Genomic DNA, 26,053 nt, shown 5'->3' on the forward strand with positions numbered 1-26,053 from the left:
AACACAGCACAAAAAAGGCCAGAAAGAACAGATTGGAACAACAAAGAAAAGTGAAGGTATCGATCTGTACCCAAAATATTAAAGATAGATATTACTTCTGCATAGATTCACCCCACAAAAATGAGCTACAATAAGATAGGAAATAACGCTTCAACTCCATCATACAAATTATCATTATTATATGACTTGAGTCTACTTTTCCAAAGGATATGCTACCCCTTCCTATTTGAAAGGCAATGATGTCACTTATTTCTGATAGGGGCCTTCTTCTTAACCTCTAAAATCCCAAATCCAAAACCAAACATTTTATAATTGGAGAATTCCTTTGGCCTTTCTGTCAGATGAACATCTGACCCTTCATCGCTAAGTCTACAGTTCGTTTTAGGGTTAAACTTATTACACTAGAAATTTAAAAAAAAAATAGCTGTGAAAGAATGATGTAAACAAAGGGAAATGTCTCTCAAACAAACCTCTTTATTTTGTGGCTGGCTCGCCAGCACAGCCGTGGAAGGCTCAGTGGCAACAGCGTCAGCATCTGTGGGGGGCTGAGTGGAAGGGGATCTATTCGTGGAATTGCCATACAGCTCACTAATTTCACTTACACTGATATAACCCTAAAAGGAGGAATTCAGAAATTAAACACGAAAAAGGAGTAAAAGCCAAAAGACATGCAAGAGTGTTAATGTATCCAGTACAATGAAGGTTAGTTTAGAGTGATACAGCCAAATATCTGTGGTCTTATCAAATATTTCATTAAAGCAGTAATAACAATTATATTTTTAAAATATTGAATACTTCAATTTTGAAGAATGTTTTTAGTCATTCTAAACACATTTGTCTTACCAAAAGGCAAATCAACTGTAAGTGAGCAAGACACTTTATCAAAGTAAAGCCATCAGTGCTTCTTGTTTTGGTATGTTTAAATTTGAACCACTTAGCTAGAGCTAAACATAACACTAGCATTTCCTCCAAAACAAAAGTCTTATTCATGGATGCTTAATGCTTAGGATTTTCCTCTGTTCACTTTTTTTTTAAAACCCATCCCTATTTATTTCCTGATACATCTTTCAACTAAATTTGTGGGGCCTGGATGGCTCATGGGATTGGTATTATGATGTGGTGGTGTTATTCTGTAAATTACTCTAATAATAGTCCCTTAAATTAGTAGTGCCTTAAAGTTGCTTCCCTCTGATGGCTGTTTGGAGGCTTATGTAAAATGGGTATCAGTCTGGTTCCTAATGGACAAGAGCCCACATCTTAAAAGTAGCCATTGCAATTTGAATCTCTGTAAGCAATCTTAGATAAGGAGGGTGCAGGGCTGACTGAAAAAGTATGGAGGCGAGGCACAATGGCAGGATAGTTGATGTACATGTTCTGATGTCAAGAGAAATTCAGTGTCTAGTGCTGTCAAATAAATTCACTTCAAAAATAAAACACAGCTTCAATGCGCTGATTATAAAATCAGTCAAATGCCACAGCTCTTGATCTGTGGGAAAAGGTCATTTTAAAGGGGGGAAGTCACTGCTGAATTAGTGTCATAAAAAGTAGACAGAAATATATTTTTTAAAAAATGAAACAGTGAACCACTTTTAAAAGGAACAGGTGGAAAGAATGGAATATGGTTATAAAACTGCACTGATTTATTAATACATGAAAAGATATCCTATTTTGGAATTCAGATGATCAGAACAGCTACAACTTATTGCTACCGTAGTTCTGCTTTTAAAAGGGATCTTTAGGTATGAGCAAAAGAATATTTTGGCTGCAGAGAGAAGCATTGCAAAGACGCACTAGAAGATGGAGGATTTTATTCACTTAATCTCAAGCCAGATGTTATTCAGGAAACTCAAGTGTGATTCTAAGTTAAGGAAGCTGCCTTAGAGATCTGACAATTTATTCAAAATGCTAGTATTTTCTGTTTACAACAAACTTCAATCCACAGACACAGAAACTTCATTATGATGAGTTAAGATGATAAACACATTGATTCAGTGTTGCTAAGATATGCACTGGCTGAATCACTACAAAAAATAGGGACTGTAGCTCAGGTCCCTTCAGACTTCTTCCCCAGTTTAAAGGCTGTGGGTTGTGAGGACTCACAACGGTAACCTCAGAGCTTTGGAGCTTCACAAGTGCAGCAAGGTCTAGGTTTTCCTTCACATTACCCCTAACTTACTCAATACCTCATCCAAAACTTTTGAGCCTCTTCCCTTTTGACTGCCAACGATGATTAAATAAATAGAGCTACAACAGCTCAAAGTCTTCAACTCAGTGTTTAAATGATGAAAGGCTGAAATACACATTTACAATGGATTTTTTCTATCCCAAAAAAGGAGAAGTCAGTGGTAAAAAAAATGTAAAATATACGATATAAGAGCAAGAACACTAGAACTTAGTCGCACTTGCCCTTAGCTGTTTCTAGATCTCTCTTTTCTGGTGTCAGTTAGGTTCAAGCATTTATTTAGAGAAAAACAGATTCTCTAACAAATGCAAAATGGTAATATATCCAGGGCAAAAGTTTAATGAATGGGAAAAACACCTGTGAAGCAATTTTTTGGCTTAATTTGGATTTCCAGAAGTAACTCAGCTAAGTTTCCTAATCATAGCAAGAACAGAATATTGAAAACCACATGAACCATGGATTGCATATTTTACAAGATTTGCAAAACTCTAAATCACTATTGCATACAATGTTAATAAACATTAAGCTTACCAGAGGTACAGGAAAAGCTTACCTCTTTTAGACTGCTGGGACAGACAGGAAATCCTTTTCCTCCAGAAAGTCCAGAGTATTTCTTTTCCAGATTACAAAGATTCTCTTTTTCCTGTGAGGAATAGATATTGCATTTATTTCAGAAATGAATATTTATCCACCTAAAATGAATACCAGTTATTTATTTAAAGGGTATAAGGAAACCCTCTGGTGTGGCCAGAATTGCAACAGCAGTTTCAATTTTATTTATTTATAGCAGAACTGAAACTCTCCAACAGTTCCCAACAGATTCCTTTTGGCTTAAGTGAGCTTTGGATCACACCCTATGTGTCCAATCGCAATTGCCAAAGATTGTAAAAAGCGACCAGTGATTTGGGATGTCTGAGTTTTGGGGTTTCCAAGTTGACACAGTAAAGAAGCCTGACTCTTAAGGTCTGTCTCCAGCATACAGGTGAGATCAAGGTGTTCTCAGAGAACAGAATCCAATCCCTCTTTGTGGTCTAAACCAAAATGTAGCCCCCTAGGAGAAAGATACATTTTTTCATTCTAGAATTTTATTAGCCAGAAGCTGGTCATGGCAAGTAGTCTGATTTTGTGGCCAATTACTGGCCATTATATGCTGATGGTTTGGGAGGTGCAGAGGTTGTGCACATTCCCAGATAGCCTTTGATGGGTGAAATGTTGGCATTTTTTATATATTATATATATATAAAAAATCCTAAGACAGAGGAACAGCTTTTGTTTACTATATTTTTAATGCAGAGACCTTGTTCATTGTGAGGTAATCTTTATAAAACCTCTTATAAGACGAAACACCACTACAGTTTTTAGTTAGGAAACCGGCTGGTAATAATAAGGGTGTTTTTTTTTTAATGCTATTGGAAAACAGAAGCCTGTTGAGATAATTTTGTTTTTCCAACTTCCATGTAACAGTTGGATTTTTTTATATTGTTGATTTTTTAAAAAACATCTTACAAAGAATAGAAAACGCTTACTCTTTGCAGCATCATTATTAAGTTATTCTTCTCTTTTACAAAATGATCTTGTTCCCTCTGCGACTGCTGAACGATATGATTGGCTTGCTTTTTGAGAGCAGAAATCTTCTCCTAATATACAAATATAATAACCACATTTTACATATTTAAGTTTGAAAGGACAATATATGCAGCATGGATCTTGTTCAGAAAGTGCACATGCTAGCAAATATAACGTATATATTTCATCCATAAACTTGGCAAAACAGAACTGTGATAATTAATAACTATTTCTTAAAGTTAAGACTAACTACTGGAAAAGAATTTTTAACTATTAAAAATGTATGAATCCTTAATGTAGTACATGGAAAACTGTTAAAGATGACAAGCTATCACTTCAATTTGTAACGCGTTTCCTGGTCCTGCTTGGAGTCTCTGTAGGGAAGAATGCGATCAATCAATCTGCAGAGAGCCAGCCCAGAGTAAGATGGGTTGAGTAGTGCCTGGTTTTTGGGTTCTTGTGTGTCATTATTCTGAATTCTAAGAAATAAAGTAGTGTTATGTTGCTACCTTCCAGCAAAAGTATTTATGCTCTAACTGCTGTGTGTGTGTGTGTATGCATATGGAACGTCCCCTATCTGTGAAAATAAATAATTGTTTTTTTTCTCTTCTCCACCTTACAGTGCTATGCTATGAGGTGTTTTATCACATGAGCAGAGGACTAGGAACCAGGAAATCCTGAATTCTAATTCCTGATCTAACCTCACTTCTTCTGAAGTCTTCGACTCTTAATATCTCTGCCTCCACTGGCCCCTCTGTGAAGTTAGGATAATAATAATACTTGCCTGAGGTTTAATTACTTTAAAATGTTTAAATGCTTTGAAGATGAAATGCACTAAATGGCAAGTATCATATACAAAGTAATACAGAACTAACAAAGAAATTTCTAAATGACAGCCAATCGCTCTATTAAATGGGGGGAGGATTCAATAGGAACCAGACACTATGGAAAGTGGCTCCTTGTAAGTGCCATAAATAGGAGAACAAGGCAAGATCAGCTGGGGGGGGGGGGGGGGAAACGGGGAGAGACAGACATTCTCAGTCTACTTTATTGTGTTGAAGTAGAACAAGTTATATTCTGCCATGATGCTGACATTTTACTGCATTATTTTCCATTTGTTAAAATACAGATAAGAGATGGGCAAGATTGAAGCAGCAATCAGGTTCATTTATTGAGGTTGCAACAGACAAACAAAAGCAATGATGGTTTGAAATTTTTTATCTCACTATACTCCAGGTTGTTCCACAATGAAGGGGAAAATTAAAACATAAGATCCTGAACACTACTGCCCTCATTTAAATAAATACTTGTTTCATTACCTGTGCCTTGCCACATTGTTAACTTATCCAACTCTGGTTTCATCTCCTACACTCCCTACTGCTTTTTCAATGATTCTGGCTGCTTCTGTCTCTTAGCCCATCCAGTTTTGTATGTTTGCCAAATAGCTCCATAAAACCATAAACATCTGAAGACCCACCTGGTGCAATCAAATATTTCAGCATTAAGACTGCAACCTCACTCAAGTCTATTTCACCTGTTTGTGTCCCTAGGTTGGTAACTTCTTTGGCTTTTACATGCATAGGGCATTCAACTCTTTCTGAGTAGGCACTGTAGTGCACAGAGTAATAACAAACAGCAGTAACCATTAGTGGCTCTTCAATTGGTAAGCATAAAGCTGACATGGGGAAAGAGGGTATGAATAATTTTTCTACCTTATACAGACAGAGCTGGGGAGGCCTGCATAAAAACATCGAGACAATACACAGTAGATGATCTGGGTCTTGATATATTGTGATTGCACCCCAGCATAAGGCTGGTATCAGGGAATGTGTCAGAGGGTGACTGGCCCTTTAAGGGGTGGTGGATCCAGCCCGACCTGTCTCCACAGAAGTACAAAATGAATAATGCCATATGATAGGCAGATCATGTGACTAAAGTCAGGCCTTTGGGGTGCAGATAAAAGAGAAGCCTTTAGAGAGTCAAAGGGAAGAGAAGGGAGACTCCCTGTAGGAAGCCCTGGGAGTCACTACTAGATAGAGAGCAGGGAGAGATGCAGAGGAATAGGAGGGCTACAGGAGTTGCTTTATACATAAAGACTCTCCCTAGCTCCTAGGCAGAGGGGCTGCAAGCCTGACAACATTGGGAGCCAGATAAGAAGACTTGAGCATGGAGGGCAAGTCTGCTACAGGGAAGTCTTGGCAGGGATAGGACTAAGACCATTGCACAAAGGGTCATGAGCCAGCTATGAAGGCTCTATGGGAGTTCTTGTGTTTTCCTGTGAACTTTGTTAACAAACCCAGACCCCAAGGAGGAGTGTTCATTGACACCTGAAAGTCTGTGTCGAAGTTATTGGGGAATCCAAGAGGGGAAAATGAGGTAGGAGCTAACCCAAAGCCAGACTGGGTAGGTGGTCCTGCTACAGGTAGAAATGCAACTTCTCACCTCTTAGTAAATTTATCTTTAAAGGTAAAGAGTAAAGTTAACAAAGGTGATCATGGTAAAGGTGCTGCTTCCCATCATCATATTATCAGAGAGCTTCCTATATAACGTAGCAAGAGTGAATTCCCTAGTGCAGTGGTGGGCAACCTGCGGCCTGCATGCAGCCCAGAGCAAGCTGATTGCAGGCCTTGAGACATTTTGCGGACATTGACCGTCTGCAGGCACGGCCCCCGCAGCTCCCAGTGACCACGGTTTGCTGTTCCTGGCCAATGGGAGTTGTGGGAAGCATGGCCGCAGGTTGCCCACCACTATCCTAGAGGATATAATGAATATCTGGCTCTCCTACCTTTTAAGGATATAGCCTTGCTTGGGATATTTTTTGTGGTTGTGGTTATTTGTATTTTTGTTTTATTTTATTTTGGGGATGGAGATGAGTTTGTATTATAGGACTTTGTTCTTTAGTTTAATTTAATTTTTGGAGGGCAGTGTGATTGGGAAGATGGGGTTGTCATCATTATGAGTGTCATTCTTGCTATGATGCTTTTTGAGAGAAAGGTTTTGTAATGTTTCCTATGGACAGTCTACCTCTGGATTCACCTAAATCCCTTTTATGTGCACCAGCAAAGAAACAGGTAATGGTGAAACAACAGTGCTCTGAATTTAAAAAAAAACAAAACAAAACACACATCAAGCAAAGAGTTGAGTTTTAATCCTTTTACCTTTCTACTGACAATGCTGCGCTGATATTCAGCTACTTCACGCAGGAGCTGCTGTGTCAGGTTCTCTTTCTCCTCATCTAACCTGCTCTCATGTTCAAGTTGCTGAAACTCCAGATCTTCAAAGTGTTTGCTTTCTACATCCAACAGATCAGCATCCTTTAAAGACAGACAAACAAACAAACACACATGCAAAAATTTTGCATTTACAGTGATCAGAGAACGGTTACTTAACAGCATTAAATCTCAGGAAAAGCTTCCTAACTGTAAGAACAGTAGGACAATAGAATAGACTGCCTAGGAAGCTCCTTCACTGGAGGTTTTCCAATGGAGGCTGGATAGCCATCTGTTTTGGATGATTTTTTAGACATAACAAATTCTGCATCTTGGCAGAGTGTTAGACTAGATGACCCTTGCAGTCCCTTCTAACTTGGTTCTATGAATCCGTCTAAAATGATTATTCAATTTCATTCCACAAATCTGTCTGAACAAATACAAAGTTGATTTCTTTAGTTAGCATTACCATCATCATAAACAGAAGTAAACATGGCTGATCTTTACTTTGGGGTTACTTCGTCAATTACTGCCAACATCCCACTATCACACAGAATTCTATTTCACAGGAATTAAACATGAAAAGATGGAATCACCTGTGCATACACACATTTGAAAGAACTTTCTATTCAGAACAGGTTCTTATAACATGCTCATCACCAAAGTGTCTGAGTGCTTTCCAGTAGTGGATTAAACAAAATGACTGACATCTGTCATGTTTATTCTTTCATCCTCTCCCCACGGGAAAAAGTGTATGCAGTGGAATGTTTTGTTTTGGATTTTTTACATATAATATATATACATACACACATTGCTATCTATTTGTTTATCTTAGAGAAGGCAAGGTCAAAGAAGTGCACCTTGCACTTGGAGTGGAAGGTGGTCAGGTTTATGATGGTTCTTAGTTTTTAGGGAGTTCATTCCACAGTCTTGGACCAGCCCCAGAGAAAACTGCTTCCTGCACAGATAAGCTTTATCCTAACGGCAGAAAGTCCCATTGTCCCAGAGGAGCACAGTTGTTGGCCACAGTCTTCATCCCAGAGCCTCAGCTGATGTTTTAGATATGCTGAGCTCATGCCACGGAACTCCCTGAAGGTAAGAACTGAAACCTTGAATCTGATTTGATAGTCTATGGAAAGACAGTGTTGAGAGCAGAAGACAGGTTTGATGTGCTTGCAGTAGCCAATGCTGTTGAGGAATCATGCTGCAGCATTTTGTTCAAGTTAGAGTTTCCTAAGTGCTGAAAACTTAAAGCCCAGCTATATCACATTGCTGTAGTCCAGCTAAGAGTGAACAACTGAGGCCGAGTCAGCATCCACCAGGAGGGGGCTGAGTCTCCTAGCCCATCAAAGATGACAGAAGGACAGAACATAGTGGCAGTAGTACACTAACAGCACATTGGTTCATTTTGTCTCACTAACCCTTTCAACAACCACATGTGCCCATTGAATAGAAGATGAAGAAAAACAATTTCCAAATGCTAGCCTCAGAGATCTGAGAGAAAAGAACCCCACAATGCCATTTTTACAGTATTTTCAGTACCTAACTATACTTTAACTTAGACTGTACTTTAACTTTGTTATGTTACAGGCAATAAAGTCAAGTTAGACTGTGTAAGTGTTGAATAAAATGCAACAGTGCCGCTGCAAAGAATGAAAGAGTAACTCAGATATGTAAATCAATTGTGCAGACACATAACCTCAGGAATGACATTTTCAATGCATGATTCAGATTATAAACTAAATTATGTATTGAAGAAAATAAGTACGCACAACAGCACACAGAGACCAGTTGACAGTATGGCAAAAAAGCAACAGATAATTGTGTCAAATAGCAATGAGAGTTAAGTGCTAATATAGTTTATCCTAATTACTGAAACCACGTATTTGTCTTTGCTTGTTCAGTTACAAGGTGATGCTCTAATGTCCATCTAAACATCACAATTCTTATCAGCTTTCACATCAGCCAACAGGCGCAGGCTGTTAATTATGTGTGACTGGGCTACAGCTTTTAAAATAGTACAAAAAAAAAATTAATCCACTGATTTGCATTCTATTCAATTATCACCATGCAACATATTAATTAAGAATGCACTGAAACAAATACTTAACCCTCACAACTAATCTGCTAAAAGTTTGCAGATGCTTCTTTGCATATGTGAGATAGAATATATTACAATTAACTTAGCCGTAAAAAAAAAAAAAAAAGTTTGTGCAATCTTGAAACTTGCTACTGACCCTCTTCAGCTGCTGCTGTAACTGTTCCCTCATGGATTCAGGGCAATTATCAAGCTGGGTCTTCTGCTCGGAGTAAAGCTCCTGAAGCCTCTCTAGTTTTTCCCTTTCAGCATCAAGCTTTATTTTTTCCTGAAGTTTGAACCAGAAAATAAAGAACAGAATTACCTTAAAACCCAAGCAGTTGTTAGCAATTATGATAATGAACTCTAAAACTCTAAAAAGCCTCAGCATGTAGTTCAAAGACAGATATTCACTGTTAGTAGAAATTGCAATGATAGGGTGTAAAGTTGACATCAAACAAAAGTTAATCATGACAGTGAAGTAATTAATTCTCTTCCTAGTCCTTGTTCTTTGTGCATAGGAGTTACATTCCTCCCACTCCCATGCTCAAAAGGCATTGGCTAGCCCTGTCCTATCTTTCAAATCTAATCTAAATCTTTCTTATCTAGTAAAAAATGGTTAAGGAAGCAGCAGGCATGTTAGTCTGATAATGATAGAGTGAAGTGAAAAATGGTTTTTGCAAAGAGCAGGGTGAAATATTATATATACTCTGGTTGTACAGGGAAACTGGAACTCTCAAGGTGAGTTAACTACCTGTCTACTTCCTGAGCACAGGTTAGCAAGCAGTAAAAAGATTAAGTGATGCAGATTACGGTGAAGAAATACATTTGGGACAGGAAATTCTGTTTCAGTAGCTAAAACATATTGAATCTGTTCAATTAATCCCGTAGGAAACTGTACCCTGTTCTCTAGGATGCATATAAGGCTGCTTTACATACTCCTCCCTGAAAACTCCAGCAGCATCCCTAGATATATCTTCTTTTCATCTCTCCAGTGTACATAACAGTATTTAAGTTAACTAACTTCAGCACTGGCAAACATAGTTGGTACATTCCCCTAAACATTCTTGTAATGTGTCTGGAAGGAACAGTATGCCTGACATGCCATAGAAAGTGGCTGCCAGAACATGTACGTTCCAGAAACCTTGATAGGGTAAATTAGTCTCTAACAGAGGATACCCATCAAGAACCATCTTCATCTATGAAGACAGCCAGGTTTCTTAACACTATTTTTAGTCAGCTGCTGCTCACAGACTCACTCAAATATTGTTCAATCCCTGCTTCTTCTCTTCCTCTTTGAGCTACACATGGGCTTCTCATTTCCCAGCAGACCTCCATGTCTTCTTGATATTTTAGGTGCCCTAAATGTTCCAGCCTCTTTCTTTGAGCCTTCCAAAGACAGTCGAATTCTGGACTGCTACAGTATCCAGTTATTTGTTCTCTTCTCCATCTTCTTTTTCTCTGTCTTCTGAAAACGAGTGCCTCTTTTCAGCAGCTCCTCACACTCAGGTTTTGGGGTCACTGTACATGATTTGAACACCTTGAATAGACACGTCTCTCGCCATACAAGATCTTCTGTTTCATGAGCGCTGAATGCTCTTTCATATTCTGTTCATTATTACTGAAACAGTCCTCAAACCTTCACAGTACCATCGAGATGAGGAAGCAAAATTATTTTGTTTGATTAATCTCCTTATATTCTCCTCTCCTCTAAAACGGGAAATATCACTTTCCCAAGACAGGTTGTTGATTTGTTTTTAATGTTTACAATCAGGTCTTATGTGAATTGAAATGCTCATTTTGGTCATTTCTCAGGCCATACTATCAGGCCACCGAATTGCCCAGAAAAATGGACAATTTTCACAAACTCAATAAAAACCGAGAGATTGAACCATCATATTCAGTCACCTGGACTCCACACTCTCATCCCTATTCTCAAACAACATAAGCAGAGCTCACTGACAAGTACAGAGCAGTCCCAACTTGACTGAGGTCACACAATGACACAGCAACATATAGTTGAGAGTAGAACCCGGGAGACACGACTCCTAAAGCTCAATCCCTCATCTATTTATTGTCAACTGTTCTGAGATCAAACTCATTCCACACAGGCCACCAAACAGTCATCAAATTACTGCTTTGTCACTACTAGCCCAGAATGAGGCAGAGAGAGTATCTGTCAGGATTTTGACAAGGACAGTCGGGACCGAGGTCAGAGGAGAGTCAAACCTGAGTTTGAGAGTAGCAGAGGAGTTTGTAGTCAAGTTCTAGGCTGGAGTTGATATCAAGGATCAGAGTCCAAATCAGGTTTCAGAGTCCGGGTCAAGAAGCGAGGTCCAAATCAAGCTGAGGTTGAAGCCAGGAGTTCAAGAACTGGGAGCAGGAAAGGTCATGACAGCAACAGGAGATCACTGCTGTTGCCCAGACACTTCCCGGAATGCCTCTTGGGTTTACATAGGGTGGGGAGCCAATCAGGAGCCATGAAGCTGCTGCCTGTCAGACCCCTTGAGGCAGAACTTCCCATGGTCTGTATCCACAGTGAGTAGTGGCTTGTGGAGCATGAGCTGGTTATAGCTGCTGCTGGATGGCAGCATGGTGGTGTCTGCTACCTGGTAGCTATGGAGGCCTGGGTTTGAGACCTGTTGGGCCTTGCAGTGGCTCACATCCTGAGTCAACCCTTCCCCCCAACACAAAAGGAAATCTAAACATTTCACAAATCAATATCCAGGTCTTCACAACCATAGCTGTCAGTTTCACATTAGTCCTAGACACAATCAGATTGCTCTTCTCTTCCTGATCCCACCCACATAGCAATCTACAGCAACAAGAATTACTGCAACCTTGAGCATAGTTTCATTACTCCAGTAATAGCTTCCTGGAGATCCAGGCAACCTAACAATCACACTAGCTCATTCAATAATAGGCAAGTCAATCTAAGTGTAAATAGCTAACATCAGCAAGTATATAACTCACTGAGGACCATACCAGAAATATTATTACTTCCATCAATAAACCAGTAAGGTATTCCTTGAAGACTGAAAGAAAATGATACCCATCTCTTCTATTTATAACTCAGGAAGTTCTAACATCCCAGCAGACTGGTTCACTTGTGCAATCATAGCAGGAAATGTCACCTTAAGCATTTATAGGCATTATATGTTTTGCAGCCCTTTGGTAAATTCCACCAGCACTACTGACTTTGCATTGGTTTAGTTCACACACTGATAATCTGATGAAGAAGTGAAATGAATAATAAGTTATCTGCACTTCAATAGTATCTTCCTCCTAGGATCTGAAAAAGCTTTATAACCATGGATTAAACCTAATGGCCCTGTGAAGTAGGTACTACGGTCCAACATACTGGATGTGATACAGACTGTTTAAGTGAGCCGTCCAACATTACAGTCAGTGACACAGCTGTCACTAGAACCCATATGTTCTGGCTCCCTGTGCTGCCACATAAACATCCTGACTCTAAAGGATTGCTGAGATTTTAAGAGAAGGTTTGGAAAACTTGTAGGAGAAAGATACAATTTAAATTGGCATTGACCTAGCTAATAAATGTTCTACTGTTATTTTATACACTGTGGTACTCCTCCCACCCTCTCTGTGCTCTACTCCAAAAAATTTATTACAGAGCAAAGTTATAAATGTGAGTTAAAGCTAGCTTCAACAACAGGGAGAGCCACAAAGTCAACTTCTGTCTGTTAAACACCTTCCCCACAATTCCAACTGCTTTCCAAACTTAAGTCTTCATTCCATAACAAAATTAGATTCAGATGAGTTGCCCTTTAATCAACACCTACTTCCGCAGGAGAAAAGGAAAACCCAGGAATAAGACGTGTTGCTCTGCCATATTTTCCACTTTGGACCATATTCCACCTTCGGATACAGGTGCTCATCTCCCATTGAATCTAACTGCAGATACATGTAAGTATCTTGGGGGGGAAATTTTGGGCATTTAGGAGCACCCTTGAAACAGATAATTTTGCCCAGTGACCAGTTATGGGATACATAGCAGGTATATTTATTACTTTGAAATGTGAAGCAACCTTGATAATTAAATCTAAAGTATTTGTGATTTGGACGCTTATTTACTGGTCTTGCAGGTCATTCAACACAACCTTTCTTAGAAAACTGACCAACAGAAACACCAACATCTGTATGCAAGCTATTACATTTTCTCTATAAATTCAAGATTTAAGAGGACATTGCAATAAGGTTAGTAAGCCAGAACTTCAACCACCAGCTTTGTTTTGGATGGCCACAGCACAACACATTCTGTGCATGATGACTTTGTTCAAGTGAACCAGCAAAGTATTAATAGCACAAACAAAAAAGTGTGTTTGAATATAGGATCCTTAAATAAAAGCTAAATAGGAACAGTACAATATAATTGGCAACCCAAAATTAACCCAGCATTGTGGGTTTGTTAGGAATTGGTCATTTAGGATCACAGCCTGGATTTTGACGTAGTACAGCCTTCTGTTTTGATGATATTAGTGGGGGAAGGGTTTGATCAGTTGTCTTTCCTTGTACCTCGCAATTTGTGGGAGAGGAGAAGGACAAGCTGGGGAGAAATTTTAAAAAATAATGAGTGGAAATTATAAAAAAAAATGCTCAAGGTCATTGTGAAAGGGACTGCATGGTCTGGGTACAAAGGTCTGACTCTGCTACCTTAAAAAAAAGAAAAAAAAAAAAAGAAATGTTATTTGACATGAGAAACACAACAAAGAAGAAAGAACAAACAGGCAACTCTACATGCAATAATAAACGTACACCAAAGCTCTCCACACAGAGTCAACTCTCCTACTTGAATTACTCCAATGTGAAATACCTCAGGATCTGCATCAGTCAAGAATCCAAACCCACATCCGTTTAACACTGTTCTAAGATAGAAGACTTTATATGAGGATGTCATTCCCATCATACTTATTACCAGTGATGAGCTGCCAAAATCTTAACAACCGGTTCCCTCCTCACCCCATGAGGGGGTCGTGGCCCCGTGCCCAGACCCAGTTCACCTCACCTCTGCTCCGCCTCCTCCCCTGAACGCGCCGCCCGGCTCTGCTTCTCCGCCCTCCTCCCCCAGCTTCCTGCAAATCAGCTGTTTGTGCGGGAAGCCTGGGAGGGCTGAGAAGCAGGCGGCAGCTTCGCGCTAAGGCCCAGGTGAGCTGGGGCGGGGAGCGGTTCCCCTGCGGCCCCCCCCCCCCCGGGGTTACCTGCTACGGTGCGGGCAGCCCTCTTCGCGCCCCCCCGCCCCAGCTCACCTCTGCCTTCCTGGGCCTGAGCACGAAGCCGCCGCTTGCTTCTCAGCCCGCCCCGGTTTCCCGCGCAAACAGCTGATTCGTGGGAAGCCGGGGGAGGCGGAGAAGCAGAGCAGGGCGGCGCGTTCAGGGGAGGAGGCGGAGCGGAGGTGAGCTGGGGCGGGGCGGGGAGCTGCCGGTGGGTGCTCTGCACCCATCAAATTTTCCCCGTGGGTGCTCCTAAGGCACCACTTTTGGCCGGTTGTTAAATTAAGAAGCCCTTTTAGAACTGGTTGTCCCTCACGGGGAACAACCGGTTCTAAAAAGGCTTCTTCATTTAACAACTGGTTCTAGTGAACCGGTGCGAACCAGCTCCAGCTCACCACTGCTTATTACCCTTTCAAATAGACTAGACTATTAAATCACCAGTACTTCCCAAACAAATTCTTCTAGAGCTTTCTGAAAAGCAAGCAAGGACCTAAATGGGTCTTCATTCTGAATAACCTCTACACACACTCCAATTGTTTCCACGTACAGCCAGACAACCGTAACCACATCCCAGAAAAGCCCTCCTAAGCCTACAGTCAGTCAGAAAGATGTCATGAGAACTGGCCAGTAAGCAAAGGAGGAGAAAGACATTTCTTTCAAAAATCAGTGGCTGGCCTGTGTGAGCTGATTCTGGCTCATGGAGCTCAGGTTAAGAGGCTGTTCAATTGCAGTGTAGACATTCCAGCTTGGGCTGGAGCCTGGGCTTTAGGACCGTGAGAGGTATGAGGGTCCCAGAGCTTGGGCTGCAGCCTGAGCCTGAACGTCTACACTGCAATTAAACAGCCCCTTCGCCTGAGCCCCTTAGCCAGAGTCACCTGGCATGGGCCAGCCATGGGCTTTTAACTGCAGTGTAGACATACCCACTGGTGCCAACTGGCAAAGGGTTCGCTATTTTTTACAAGCAACTCCTGTCTTAGACCTGACAAACTCACTATACCTAATAACCATTTTCATGATATTTACCCATAAAGAGTAGCATTATGAAGTCTCCCTTGAAAACTTGTAATTCAGTGATATTCATAATTATTGAGAGATGTGTGTATGGGTAATATTTAAGAAATACTGTAACTATATTGAAAACTATACCCTTATAGCCTTGGAGCGGAAGTGAGTCACCAGAGAATCAAATGCTCAGTAATGACCCATTCAGACAAGAGGGAGCTGTCAACCCTCCCTGGCTAGCTGAATATGTAATGTATTGCACCATTGCAACAACTCAGACAAACCAATGGAAACCCATCAAAGACACACTATAAACAAGGCTCTATCAAATTCATGTCCATTTGCATAAATTTCACGGTCATAGCATTTTAAAAATCCTGAATTTCAGTTTCAGACAATTAAAGCTTACATTTCACAGGGCTTTAACAAAACAGGAATACATATTTTAAAATAGCAAAATATAAACATGTAAAGCCCATGATGACACCCCAAAAAGTGACAACCACCCCATACCATTGCCACCCTTACTTCCGTGCTGCTGCTGGCAGCGGTGTTGCCTTCAGAGCTGGGCAGCTGGAGAACAGCAGCTTCTGGCCAGGTGCCCAGCTCTGCCAGCAGCAGCACAGAAATAAGGGTGGCAATACCATACCATTGCAGTCTTTTTTCGGCTCTGATGCTGGTGGCAGTGCTGCCTTCAGAATTGGGCGCCTGGCCAGCAGCTGCCGCTCTCCAGCTGCCCAGCTCTGAAGGCAGTGCAGAAGTAACGGTGGCAATACCGCAACCCCCTACAATAGCCTGGCAATCCCTTTTTGGGTTGGGACCCCCAGTTTGAGAAATGCTGCTATAGGGTAAAAGTACACAAAAGACTAGACTTCACGGGTGAGACCAGATTTCACCGTCTGTGACATGTTTTTCACGGCTGTGAATTTGGTGAGGCCCTAACTATAAACATCAAAACCACTTGGGAGTTAAAAGGAACAGTGTGACAGCGAGGGGCCCGCCCTGGCTAAGAATAAAGACAAGAGACAGATTCGCTATATCACGGTCCGGAGAAGACACTCTGCACTCATTTACTGAGAAGGTACGTCAGTGAGTAGGGGTAGTTTATGAAAGATGAGGTCCTGGTTCCGTGGGGCAGCAAATGCTGCAAAAGACTGAACTTTGGGATGAGAATTGACTCTATCAGGTAAAGAAGGTAATTATTAATAAAGTGTAGGCCTTAGTTCATGTTTTATTATTTTGTTTTGCATGCAACCACTTGTTTCCATCACTTTGCCTTGTTTCTATTTGGATCTCTATTCTTTCTTAAAGGAATTTCTTTTTTTTTTTTTTTTTACTATAATTGAACTCAAATGCTGTGTGTGATCCAGGAGTGGTGGGCTAAGATAAAACTTAGCAAACGGGGCTACATTCTTCCTTTGGGAATGGAGGATCTGGGATTTATCCAGGGGGACACTTTGAAGGGATTCTGGGGCTGGGGTACATCTATTGTCAACCAGCAGGACTGGTCCCAGAGGAGAGTGCCTAAGTGACTGACAGGCTGGGACACACAGGTGGCACAGGCAAGCCTCCCTCATGCAGGAGAAGGGTGTCAACAAGGTGACTGACAGCCTTGGGTGCCCCGAGAAGTGTCACATCACTATATAGACATGTATATGTTCCCAAGGGAATCCTCACGTTGTCCATAAAATAAAATTCTTAGTAGCATTGCATTCTGACTACTTCAATGGAAGGGGGATGCTCTGCTTTTAGTGATTTGCTATCAGTAGAGCTGCAACATCTGTAGGGAATTTGTCAGGATATATTCCACCCCCCGAAAGTCAGCCTTAGCCCTCCAACTAGACAGCAGGTGGGGAACACACCCCTTGATGGTCAGACAGTAAAGGAGGCTAATGGAATAACTGTGAGATCGGGTTGAATGTCAACCTTTCTAGTGTTTCTAATATATTGCCAGTTTCCCAGAACTGAAAGCACTTGCAATGTTGTGGCTGGATTTCATAAAACAAAGAGGGCTGCCTGACGTTCTGAAAACAAAAAAACAAGGATGGAATGAAGCAGACAAGTTGTTTGTTCTTCCCTCTGTACTTTCCCGTTTCTTTAGGGCCTGTTTCTCACTCTTCTGTCTTACAAGAGAAACACAGCTGTGGATGGAAGCTGGCACAATTTAATTACTAATGGTAAAGTTATGGTTGCCACTCAGACACGAGCGGTGGGGAATGATAGGTGCCTGCCAGACACGGGGAAAGGAACATGACATGTAAGGGAAAGCCATTTCCTTTTCTTTTCCCAATACTTCTTGTGGTGAAACAAGGGCAGGCTGTTTCTCATGCATACCATAACAGATGACATACATTAGGACATATCATAGGAGGCTCTCTCTTATGAATCAGGAGCTTTCTATCAAATGCTGCAAGCATAAAACAACTACAAAGCTAATCAATTCTGTATTAGACTAAACAATACTTCTGCTTTAAGTACAGCCCCACACTAGCAGACATCAACTTATTTTTTAAAAAAAAATCAAGTTTTTTTCCAGTTTGTCAGCATTTTAATATTCAGTACACCTTAAGAACTTCATGTCTTCCAAATGCTGCTCAATTTTAAAATAATTTAGCCTAAAATATCCTTAAAGTATTATCCCCATTTCACACATGGAGAAACCGAAAGATGTAGCAACTTGTTGACAGACACACAGCAAGGCAATGAAGAACAGGGTTTCCTAAACTCAAACTCTGAGCATGCTTCCTCACTGATTAAAAAAATCTCTCTTTCTAGAAAAGAACACCTCCAACAGCACTGCCAGAACAGAAAAAGGAGCAGTCTTTCCAGCTAACCATAATATCCCGAGCAGCACAAAATGATTTAAATATGAAAACTTCAAAATATTGGACAATCTTAACAGATACTGGTTGATGACAAGAGGATACAAAACGAACAGGTATCTTTCTAGCAGTACAACCCACTGTTCAATTTACTTTCTTCATAACTGTCTCAGAATGAACTTGAGGTTTCCAATTATCCATTATCACCTATAATGATCCTTTTCCTATAAGGATCCTCATTGCTGCAGGATCCTATTCACAGCCTTTATGAACTTCAGCATGTTTATTACTTGTAGGTGGTAACCAGTACCCTGGACTTCAATGAAATTGCTCAACTGCTTAAAATTATACATATACTTAAATATCTTGCTAAATTGAGGCCTTAGTAGGGAAGATGTAAAAATGTATGGAGTTATTAATCTGCCTGATTCTTTAGGCTTTGCGCATTTTCACTGAAGCACAAAAACAGTAACCTGAATTTTAGATCCAGACTTAAACCATTAGAACTACCAATGTGTATAATTTTGTTTCTTGGAATCCCTTTTAAAAGATTGGCAGACTGGCATCCTTTCCTTGGCTCAATTTCCGCAATCCTTACAGTACAGATTTGGCTCCATAGAGCCAAGTTTCAAGTATCCTGGCAAGTGTGAGATGTTCTGTTTTTTATCCCCAAAATACTTTTACAAAATAAAATGTAAGGCAGGAAGGTGCGTTATCCTCTGCCAACCACTGCCTGACTTCTGTATGGAATTTGCTCTTGAGGAGATGGACAGGAAACACTATGGATAAAAGACATTTCAGCAAGACATGAGAGGGGTCCTACAGAGGAAGGATAACTCTTCACTCCTAAAATTTAGGTTTAAGCCTCTGGGCCAATTATTTCCAGGCAGGTAAACCTTTCTGCCACAACTTCTATTAATCTGTGCCAAAGTTCACGAGCACTGTCCTTTTGTCATGTCCACATATTCATTATTTCATTTTCTTTTTCACGAATTTTCATCCCTATTTTTTTCAAAATGCTTTAACTTGGTTATGCGTAAACCAAGTCGATGATGGTATTCAGCTACATATGACAAAATTTATTTCCACATCTGCATATTTAACATGGATAAATATAGTTTTATACAACTTTCATAAAGACAAAAATCACTCGTGGACTGAGATAGAGTAGGGCAGGTCTCCATCTCAAAGTGTAATTCTTAGGAAGCCGTCATTGAAAATAGCACAATGGTACAAAGGTGCTAATTCAGCTGTCAGAAATGTGTCACTACCACATAAGTAGAATGCATACATGGTCCTTCCAGTAAACAGCAAGTTGGGGAAGCGAGACAGGGCGGGGGGGGAGGCAGGAGCAGGGAATGTTTATTTTTTGTACTTGTACAGTTTGGTTCTATCCAAAGAAGGCAGGTTAAAATCATTTTGTCAAAATCTGTAGTAAAGTTCTTTCCCAGGAAGCGTGAAGCTACAACCAAGTATCAAATTGCATTAGCACTGAATTATTTCTGGTGCTGCTTCTGCCAAACTAGAGCATACAATCAATAGCTTGCTATTGAAGTCTGAGCAATTCCATAACTGAAGTGTTTATATGCTAGATTAGGCTTCAGATGGTTAGGCTTCAGAGTGTTATCATTCCCGCCGTGGATGATAACAAATATGCACAAAATGACACTGTCTTTTCAATCACATGAACACTTAAGGTAAAAATGCTTCTCGTTATTACAAGAATGGGAAGATTGCAAGCTGTGGTAAAATTGCTTTCTTCATCTACAACCTTTGTGGTAGCTTGGAGGCAAAAACAATTTCCACATATGCAAAAAAAGTCACACCTTGCTACGTAAGCTAACATGGTCTAAAATTCCACTGAACACTCAAAAAAACCCAAGTAGAAATTCTGCTCCATAGCCTGGTTACCAGAGGCTACCTAATAGCACTAGAAACAATCAACCAAAACCTCTGTAACTTTCATCTTGGGAGAATCTTGGCTCCGTTGGCCCATCTACTTTCAGCAAGTTCCTACACATGTTTCAGCAATGGTGCAGTAACAGTGCCATGCACTAGTAGCAGAAAAGGTTTTCATGGCATGGCATTAAACACACTGTCTAGAGTAGTGACTTGCACTGGTGCTAGCAGAGGTGCAATCGCACCACTGTCACAATCTGGGGACATATTTTTCTAGTGTAGATCAAGGCCTAAAAGTGGATTGGTATGTACCAGATCGCAGCAATAGTGGTAGCACCAGTGCAAATCACATCCTCTCTCTCTCTAAAAATCCTTCCTGAGAAAATACCATTACACCAGTGATGAAGAATGGGGGAAATTAGATTTATTTCAGAGTGTTGCATTTTTTATAAGTTAAAATGCAAGGCACTGAAGTCTACAATAATGTTAATGACAAGGGGATGGGTTTTTTTCTTTTTTTTAGGAGGTGTGAGCAAAGAGCTTTATTTAAAAAATACTATATTCTCCCCCTAGCCCCACACAAAAAAATGTGAGGGAATATTTGCAAGACTAAGAGAACTGGCTGTTTAACCAATCATGAGAGAGTATATTATGCAAGATTTGTGCCCCATTGCCTTTCAATCCTGCCTTGTATTACACTAGATTGGAGCCCTATTGTGCCAGACAATGTACAAAAACTCTGTAGGAAACAGTCCTGATTTACAGGTGAGAAACAGGAGAAGAGAGAGATTAAATCCACACAAGCAACTCCACAGCCATGCCAAGAATCAAACTCAGATTCCCCAGTCCACGTCCAGGGCCCAAATCACAATGCCATCCTTTCCTCTCTTCTCCCCTGCTCATTTAATTTCAGTCCTGGGTTTCTCCCAGGCCAAGACAGTTCCAGGTCTCTTTCTTTGTCATCGGTGGGTAATAGACATTTTACATTCTGGAGCACTAGCACTACTTGTGCCTCACAAGAAGATCGCCAAGTAGTCAGAGAGTATCTGTGTTGGCCAAATTTCTAACACGTGCTCTGGGAGGCAAAAAAAAGAAGGCACGGAATCTTTAATGATTACAAGGGGTCAACAGATGGCACCGGCAAGCATCCAACTGAGCCCTGACACTATTTAATTTAATTTAATTTAATACTGCCTCAGAGGAAATATGCTGAATCATCAGCATCATTTTAGGCAGCATTTGGGAGGGGAGGGAAGGGAAGGGGGGGCAGAGAAGGGGAAGGGTGTTTCCCATCCTATTGCAGGATAGGCAAAAACTTGCTTAGCTCATGAGATATGCAGAAAGTATAATCTTACATAAACAGCACTATTAAACAAGATACTGAAAATTATTTCTCTCAGCTAGCTAAAGAATGATATTTATTTGCATTACATGCCCGATCTTTTTTGTTAACGTTTCCTTCCTTCTCCAGAATATTACAGCTATGATTTTATGACATTTTACTTCACAATTTGCATGATGCAATATTTTTTTTTCCTTTTTTAAAAAACTTTCTATTTTCTTTAAGCCTCCCAGGGCACTACTGGAGGAGATTTGTATTCTCTCACTTACATATTTTGTTTTTAATATAAAAAACTTCAGACTTTGGCAAAGCCATAAGTATGAGTAGTGAAAGCATTCTGAAAAGATTTTTTTTTTAAAATCCATTTATAAAGGTACATTCAAGACAAAACTAATTAAAATATTTTAACCTATACTACTAACACCATCTTGCATTGTAAAAAACAAGTATTTTAAATAAATTTACTTTTCAAATAAGAAAGGTTTCTTTAGGCAGCTTGTTTACTTTCTGCTTTGCACTCAGCTGGAAAATTAAACTAGACTTGCCCTTTTCATTTGCTGATTAGCATACACAAGTGCAATGCTGCTATGTTTTGATTCACAGCTCTGTCAGGGAATATTTAAAAGTGCTCCAAAAAGTGTTAAAACGTGGAAAAAAATAAGGATTAATTTCCATTTGTCATAAAGTTTGAGATTAAAATAGAACAAGTACGAGAGAGAGAAAGAAAACATCACTCAGACATTCAATTTCTATCTACTTATCCAAATATTTAAGGGGCTCACACCATACAGTCTGAGAATCTCAACTGCCTGATAGCATCCCTTTAAAGTTAAGCTGTTTGCACAGCCATAACTTATCACCATTTCACCTGAAGCCTGGCCAGTGACCAGCTTTAGACTGGTCTTTGGCCAATAAGAAAAATAAAACCTATTAAACTGATTTCATGCTCAGGTTAAAAATGTGACTAAAGAATCTGCAGGTTGAGCATTATTGATAGTTGCAGCAACACTGATATATAAAGTGAATGCAGGCCTGAGGAAGGAAACAGGTAGGGAAGCCTAATAAAGTTTAAGCATATTTACATGTGTCATTTCATAGAACAAGGAGGCAACAGGACTACTCTCTGTGCAGCTTTAGTGAACATGCAGCTGGAATGTAGAGTTCAGGCTCAATACATGAGAGACAGCAACGATGTGGAAAGAGTTCAGAGAAAATCAACAAAAGTTATTAGGGGCTGTAGGCTTGACTTAGAAGGAAAGTTTACAAGAACTAAAAATGTGTCGTTTGTCTAAGCCACACAAGGGGATGGTGAAAGGTTCATGGAATAAATGCAATGAAGCCTGTTTCAGGCGACCATCCAAGGAACAAAATCTAAAACCAAAGGAACAGAACATCAGTCAAGTGACTAAAGGATGGAGAAGAATTATTTAGAGTAGTTCCAGGGAGACAGTTTTAAACCATGAGTTCTGGGATGAAATTAAGAAAAGAACAGTTATTGGCTGAATATCCAGAAAAACCTCCTGACAGTGGGATATAACAGGCTGTGGAATGGTCTTCCAAGAAAAGATATGCGGACTTAGAAACACACTAAACAATAGGTTAGAGGAAACAATTCTTCTCTGGCTTGATGGGGACTAATAGGTCTTTTCCATTTTGGGTGTCTAAAATTTGTATTCAAGTTAAGTCAGTATTTCACAGAAGTAACTGTATTAAAAAACAATTGAAAGTTATGACTACACATACTAGAGAACTAATTATTTAATTTGTACACGTTTAGAAAATTCTTTGTAGATTCCCAAAATTTAAAAAGTTAACAATTTCCAAATTGAATGAACCTGCATAATTGTATTAAAAGTGTACATTATTAATTTATTTGGACAGGTGTCTTATTTATCATTCTGCATAGTGTATGTTGTGTATTTTGTAAGTGAAGTCTCAATAAAGTCAAACTGCAGCAATCTGCTCTGACATTTCTTTGCTGAAAAGGAAAAATATCCTTGGATTTTTTGAGAGAATTAGTGAGGGTCTAATATGAATACATTTTAAAACAAATAACTTACGATGGAAGACTGTGGAAAAGTCAAATGAATACCACCTTTTTTAACTATAGATAACATAACCACAATAGGACATTGTAGTCCAAGATACGTGTTGTGATAATTGGTCTATAGTGACTGCACACCCAGTGTTCACTCTGCTTTACTTGGCATTTAACGCACCCAAAGTATCCCACATACCTTTTCAACAAATTAGGTCTTTCTATTTTATCACTTCATGTTGCTAATCAAAGATATCTCATAAAACAAGTGCATTCTAAAGGTGAAGTTCTTGAGATAATTATATTCTACCATATATAAATCTAGTAACCCGCCTATCGCCAGTGCATGTTACAGAACTCCTCCTTTATGTTAATTATTTGAATATATTTTGAAGATCAAGGATTAAATAGCACAAAATTAGTGAAGATAACTTTATTTACCTTTGTCTTTTCACCAATAACATTTCTCTCCAGCTCAGCTATTTTCCTGTTCAGATGATCCAATATTTCCTTCTCTTTCAGAAGTTCAGTTGTTTCAGATTTCTGTTCCCCATCCAAAAGAGCACATTCCATATCCAGCTAGAAACACAAAACATTTCTCAAAAGCAGTCCAGCTTATAAAGAAATCTTTGTACACTTTTTTTGTTACATTTTAAAAAGCAGTGTTGATGCCACCAAGCATGAGCTTCTACATGTTACAAGGAGATCACAGATATGTAAAAAAGAAAACCTCACCATAAAATATTGTAACAAACCAACGTTTAAATATTATTTGTTTAGCACTTATTTTCTAATTCTCCTCTTCTTTGCTTTCTTCTGTATGATACCGTACCTACTACTTGTGCCAGCCTCTGCACTAACCACTTTTGGAACAGCTGCTTCTTTCCTGTTGTTACTAATTAGAGACAGGACAACTTTAAGGTCCATACAGCTTGGTTTGCAAGTGTGAGATTCCAGAAACCAACAGTGCTTCATAGTCTTACCAGCACAAGGGTGAGGAGTTTTAAAAAGAAATTATCTCACATCCTTACCCTTTAAATGGCTACATGAGATACAATACTCCCAAGTGAGACAAGATTCTCAGATGAATCCATCAACCATTCAATAATCAGGACTATTCTAATTACATTTAGGGGCATAGTAGTTAGAACTAGAAAAGGACAAATAGATCATGTTATCCAGCCTCCTGCAAGGGAAGAAAATAGTCCCTATAGTACAGAAATATCAGTTAATACGATACTGCACTTAATTTTGGCCAAAAGGCAGAGGATTTAAAGGCTATGTGGATGCATGAGACTCCTGTATAATTTATATATATATACGCGCACACACACACACACACAAAACAAGATACATGCATATATTCAATTTTAGCTATTTAATGAGCATGACATTTAAAATCAAAACGTGAAAAGAAACAGGAGACCTCATTTCTTGATACCTCTCTTGAAGATTCATCCATCTGGTCATTTAATTCTTTGATCTTCTGTTCAAGTTCCTCTAAGTTATTTAGTATTGCTATGTGTTCTTCCTCCAGCCGACCAAGCTCCTGCCCTCTTTGCTCATCACTTGTGCATTCTGGTGTCTGCAATTAGTCATTAGGCGGTGTTTATTAATAAAATTCCAAAGAAGTACATTTTTCTCCTTCCTCTCACTCTGTGTTCAACTACTTTACACAACTGTTGCATTGCCAAGAGTTCTGCTTGTATGCCTGCTAATTGACACTTCACTTGTAAGCATTGGGTACCGAACTTCATACTATCCAATGAAGTGAGCTGTAGCTCACGAAAGCTTATGCTCAAATAAATTGGTTAGTCTCTAAGGTGCCACAAGTCCTCCTTTTCTTTTTGCGGATACAGACTAACACAGCTGCTACTCTGAAACCATTCATACTATATCAAGTCTTTTCTCATTAACTCTTCTTGTTAGCTGTATTCTTCAGACACTTCATACGTTGTGTTATTTTGGTTGTAATAATCCATCATTCTCTCTTCCTAAGTAAAACAGATACAGGAAGATACATTTCTCCTTTTAAAAAGTATACTTCAGTTCTATATATAACAAAAACCTGGATGATACAGCATTTCATAAGCAAGTGTCAAAATGAGTGGCTTTTGTAAGATGGGTGCACAATTAGCATGGCAAACAATCTTTAAAATCCCTCTCTCCTGCCTCAGTTATTTATTGGACAATTATGACAGATAATAAAAAGCAATGTTAAAGATATTTTGGGAGTTTATTTTACCCAGGAAAGCCTCGTTCCAAAACAGCAGCTAGTTTTTAAAGTGCTCCTGCAAATTATCCTGTTTTCTAAAGGCTGAAGCAATAGGGTCAAATTACTTTTTAAGGTCTCTCATTCATTGTCTCCAGACAGAATTAGAATCAGATCCTGTCTCTCAGTCCCTTGCTTTAAGTGCTATACCATATGGCCCTCTTCAAAACCCAGTGAAACTCAACTACCTAATTACTATTCTGAGGGCAGACATTTTAACAAGAGATCATGTGCAAATCTGACCTTGATATTTGAGAACAATGAACTGCATTTCATTAACACTCAGGTGCCTGTTACTGCTCTTCTCTTCCTTTAACAGAACACACTTTACCATGAATGAATGGTATTCCTTACTTACTAGTGCTAGTAATCCTAGCAGGAAAGCTTCTTTTTGTCCGGTTTCCTGTTTG

General features: G+C 39.6%; 1 protein-coding gene across 2 annotated transcripts in view; it reads right to left on the minus strand.

The window, feature by feature from the left end:
• The window catches only part of PHLDB2 (pleckstrin homology like domain family B member 2), a 79,467-nt gene that overhangs the window by 30,330 nt on the left and 23,084 nt on the right, over window positions 1–26,053 (minus strand). Inside the window, exons 3-9 of one of the 2 annotated variants that reach the window (XM_077820844.1) lie at window positions 24,813–24,956; window positions 23,813–23,950; window positions 9,195–9,323; window positions 6,907–7,062; window positions 3,709–3,819; window positions 2,736–2,825; window positions 471–614 (exon numbers count right to left, since the gene is read on the minus strand). In XM_077820844.1, the coding sequence (XP_077676970.1) occupies window positions 471–614; window positions 2,736–2,825; window positions 3,709–3,819; window positions 6,907–7,062; window positions 9,195–9,323; window positions 23,813–23,950; window positions 24,813–24,956 (912 nt within the window). The remainder of the gene's footprint in view (window positions 1–470; window positions 615–2,735; window positions 2,826–3,708; window positions 3,820–6,906; window positions 7,063–9,194; window positions 9,324–23,812; window positions 23,951–24,812; window positions 24,957–26,053) is intronic. The other variant, XM_077820854.1, reaches the window with a different exon arrangement.

The sequence above is a fragment of the Eretmochelys imbricata genome, chromosome 1 (assembly GCF_965152235.1).
Source record: "Eretmochelys imbricata isolate rEreImb1 chromosome 1, rEreImb1.hap1, whole genome shotgun sequence".
NCBI lineage: Eukaryota > Metazoa > Chordata > Testudines > Cheloniidae > Eretmochelys > Eretmochelys imbricata.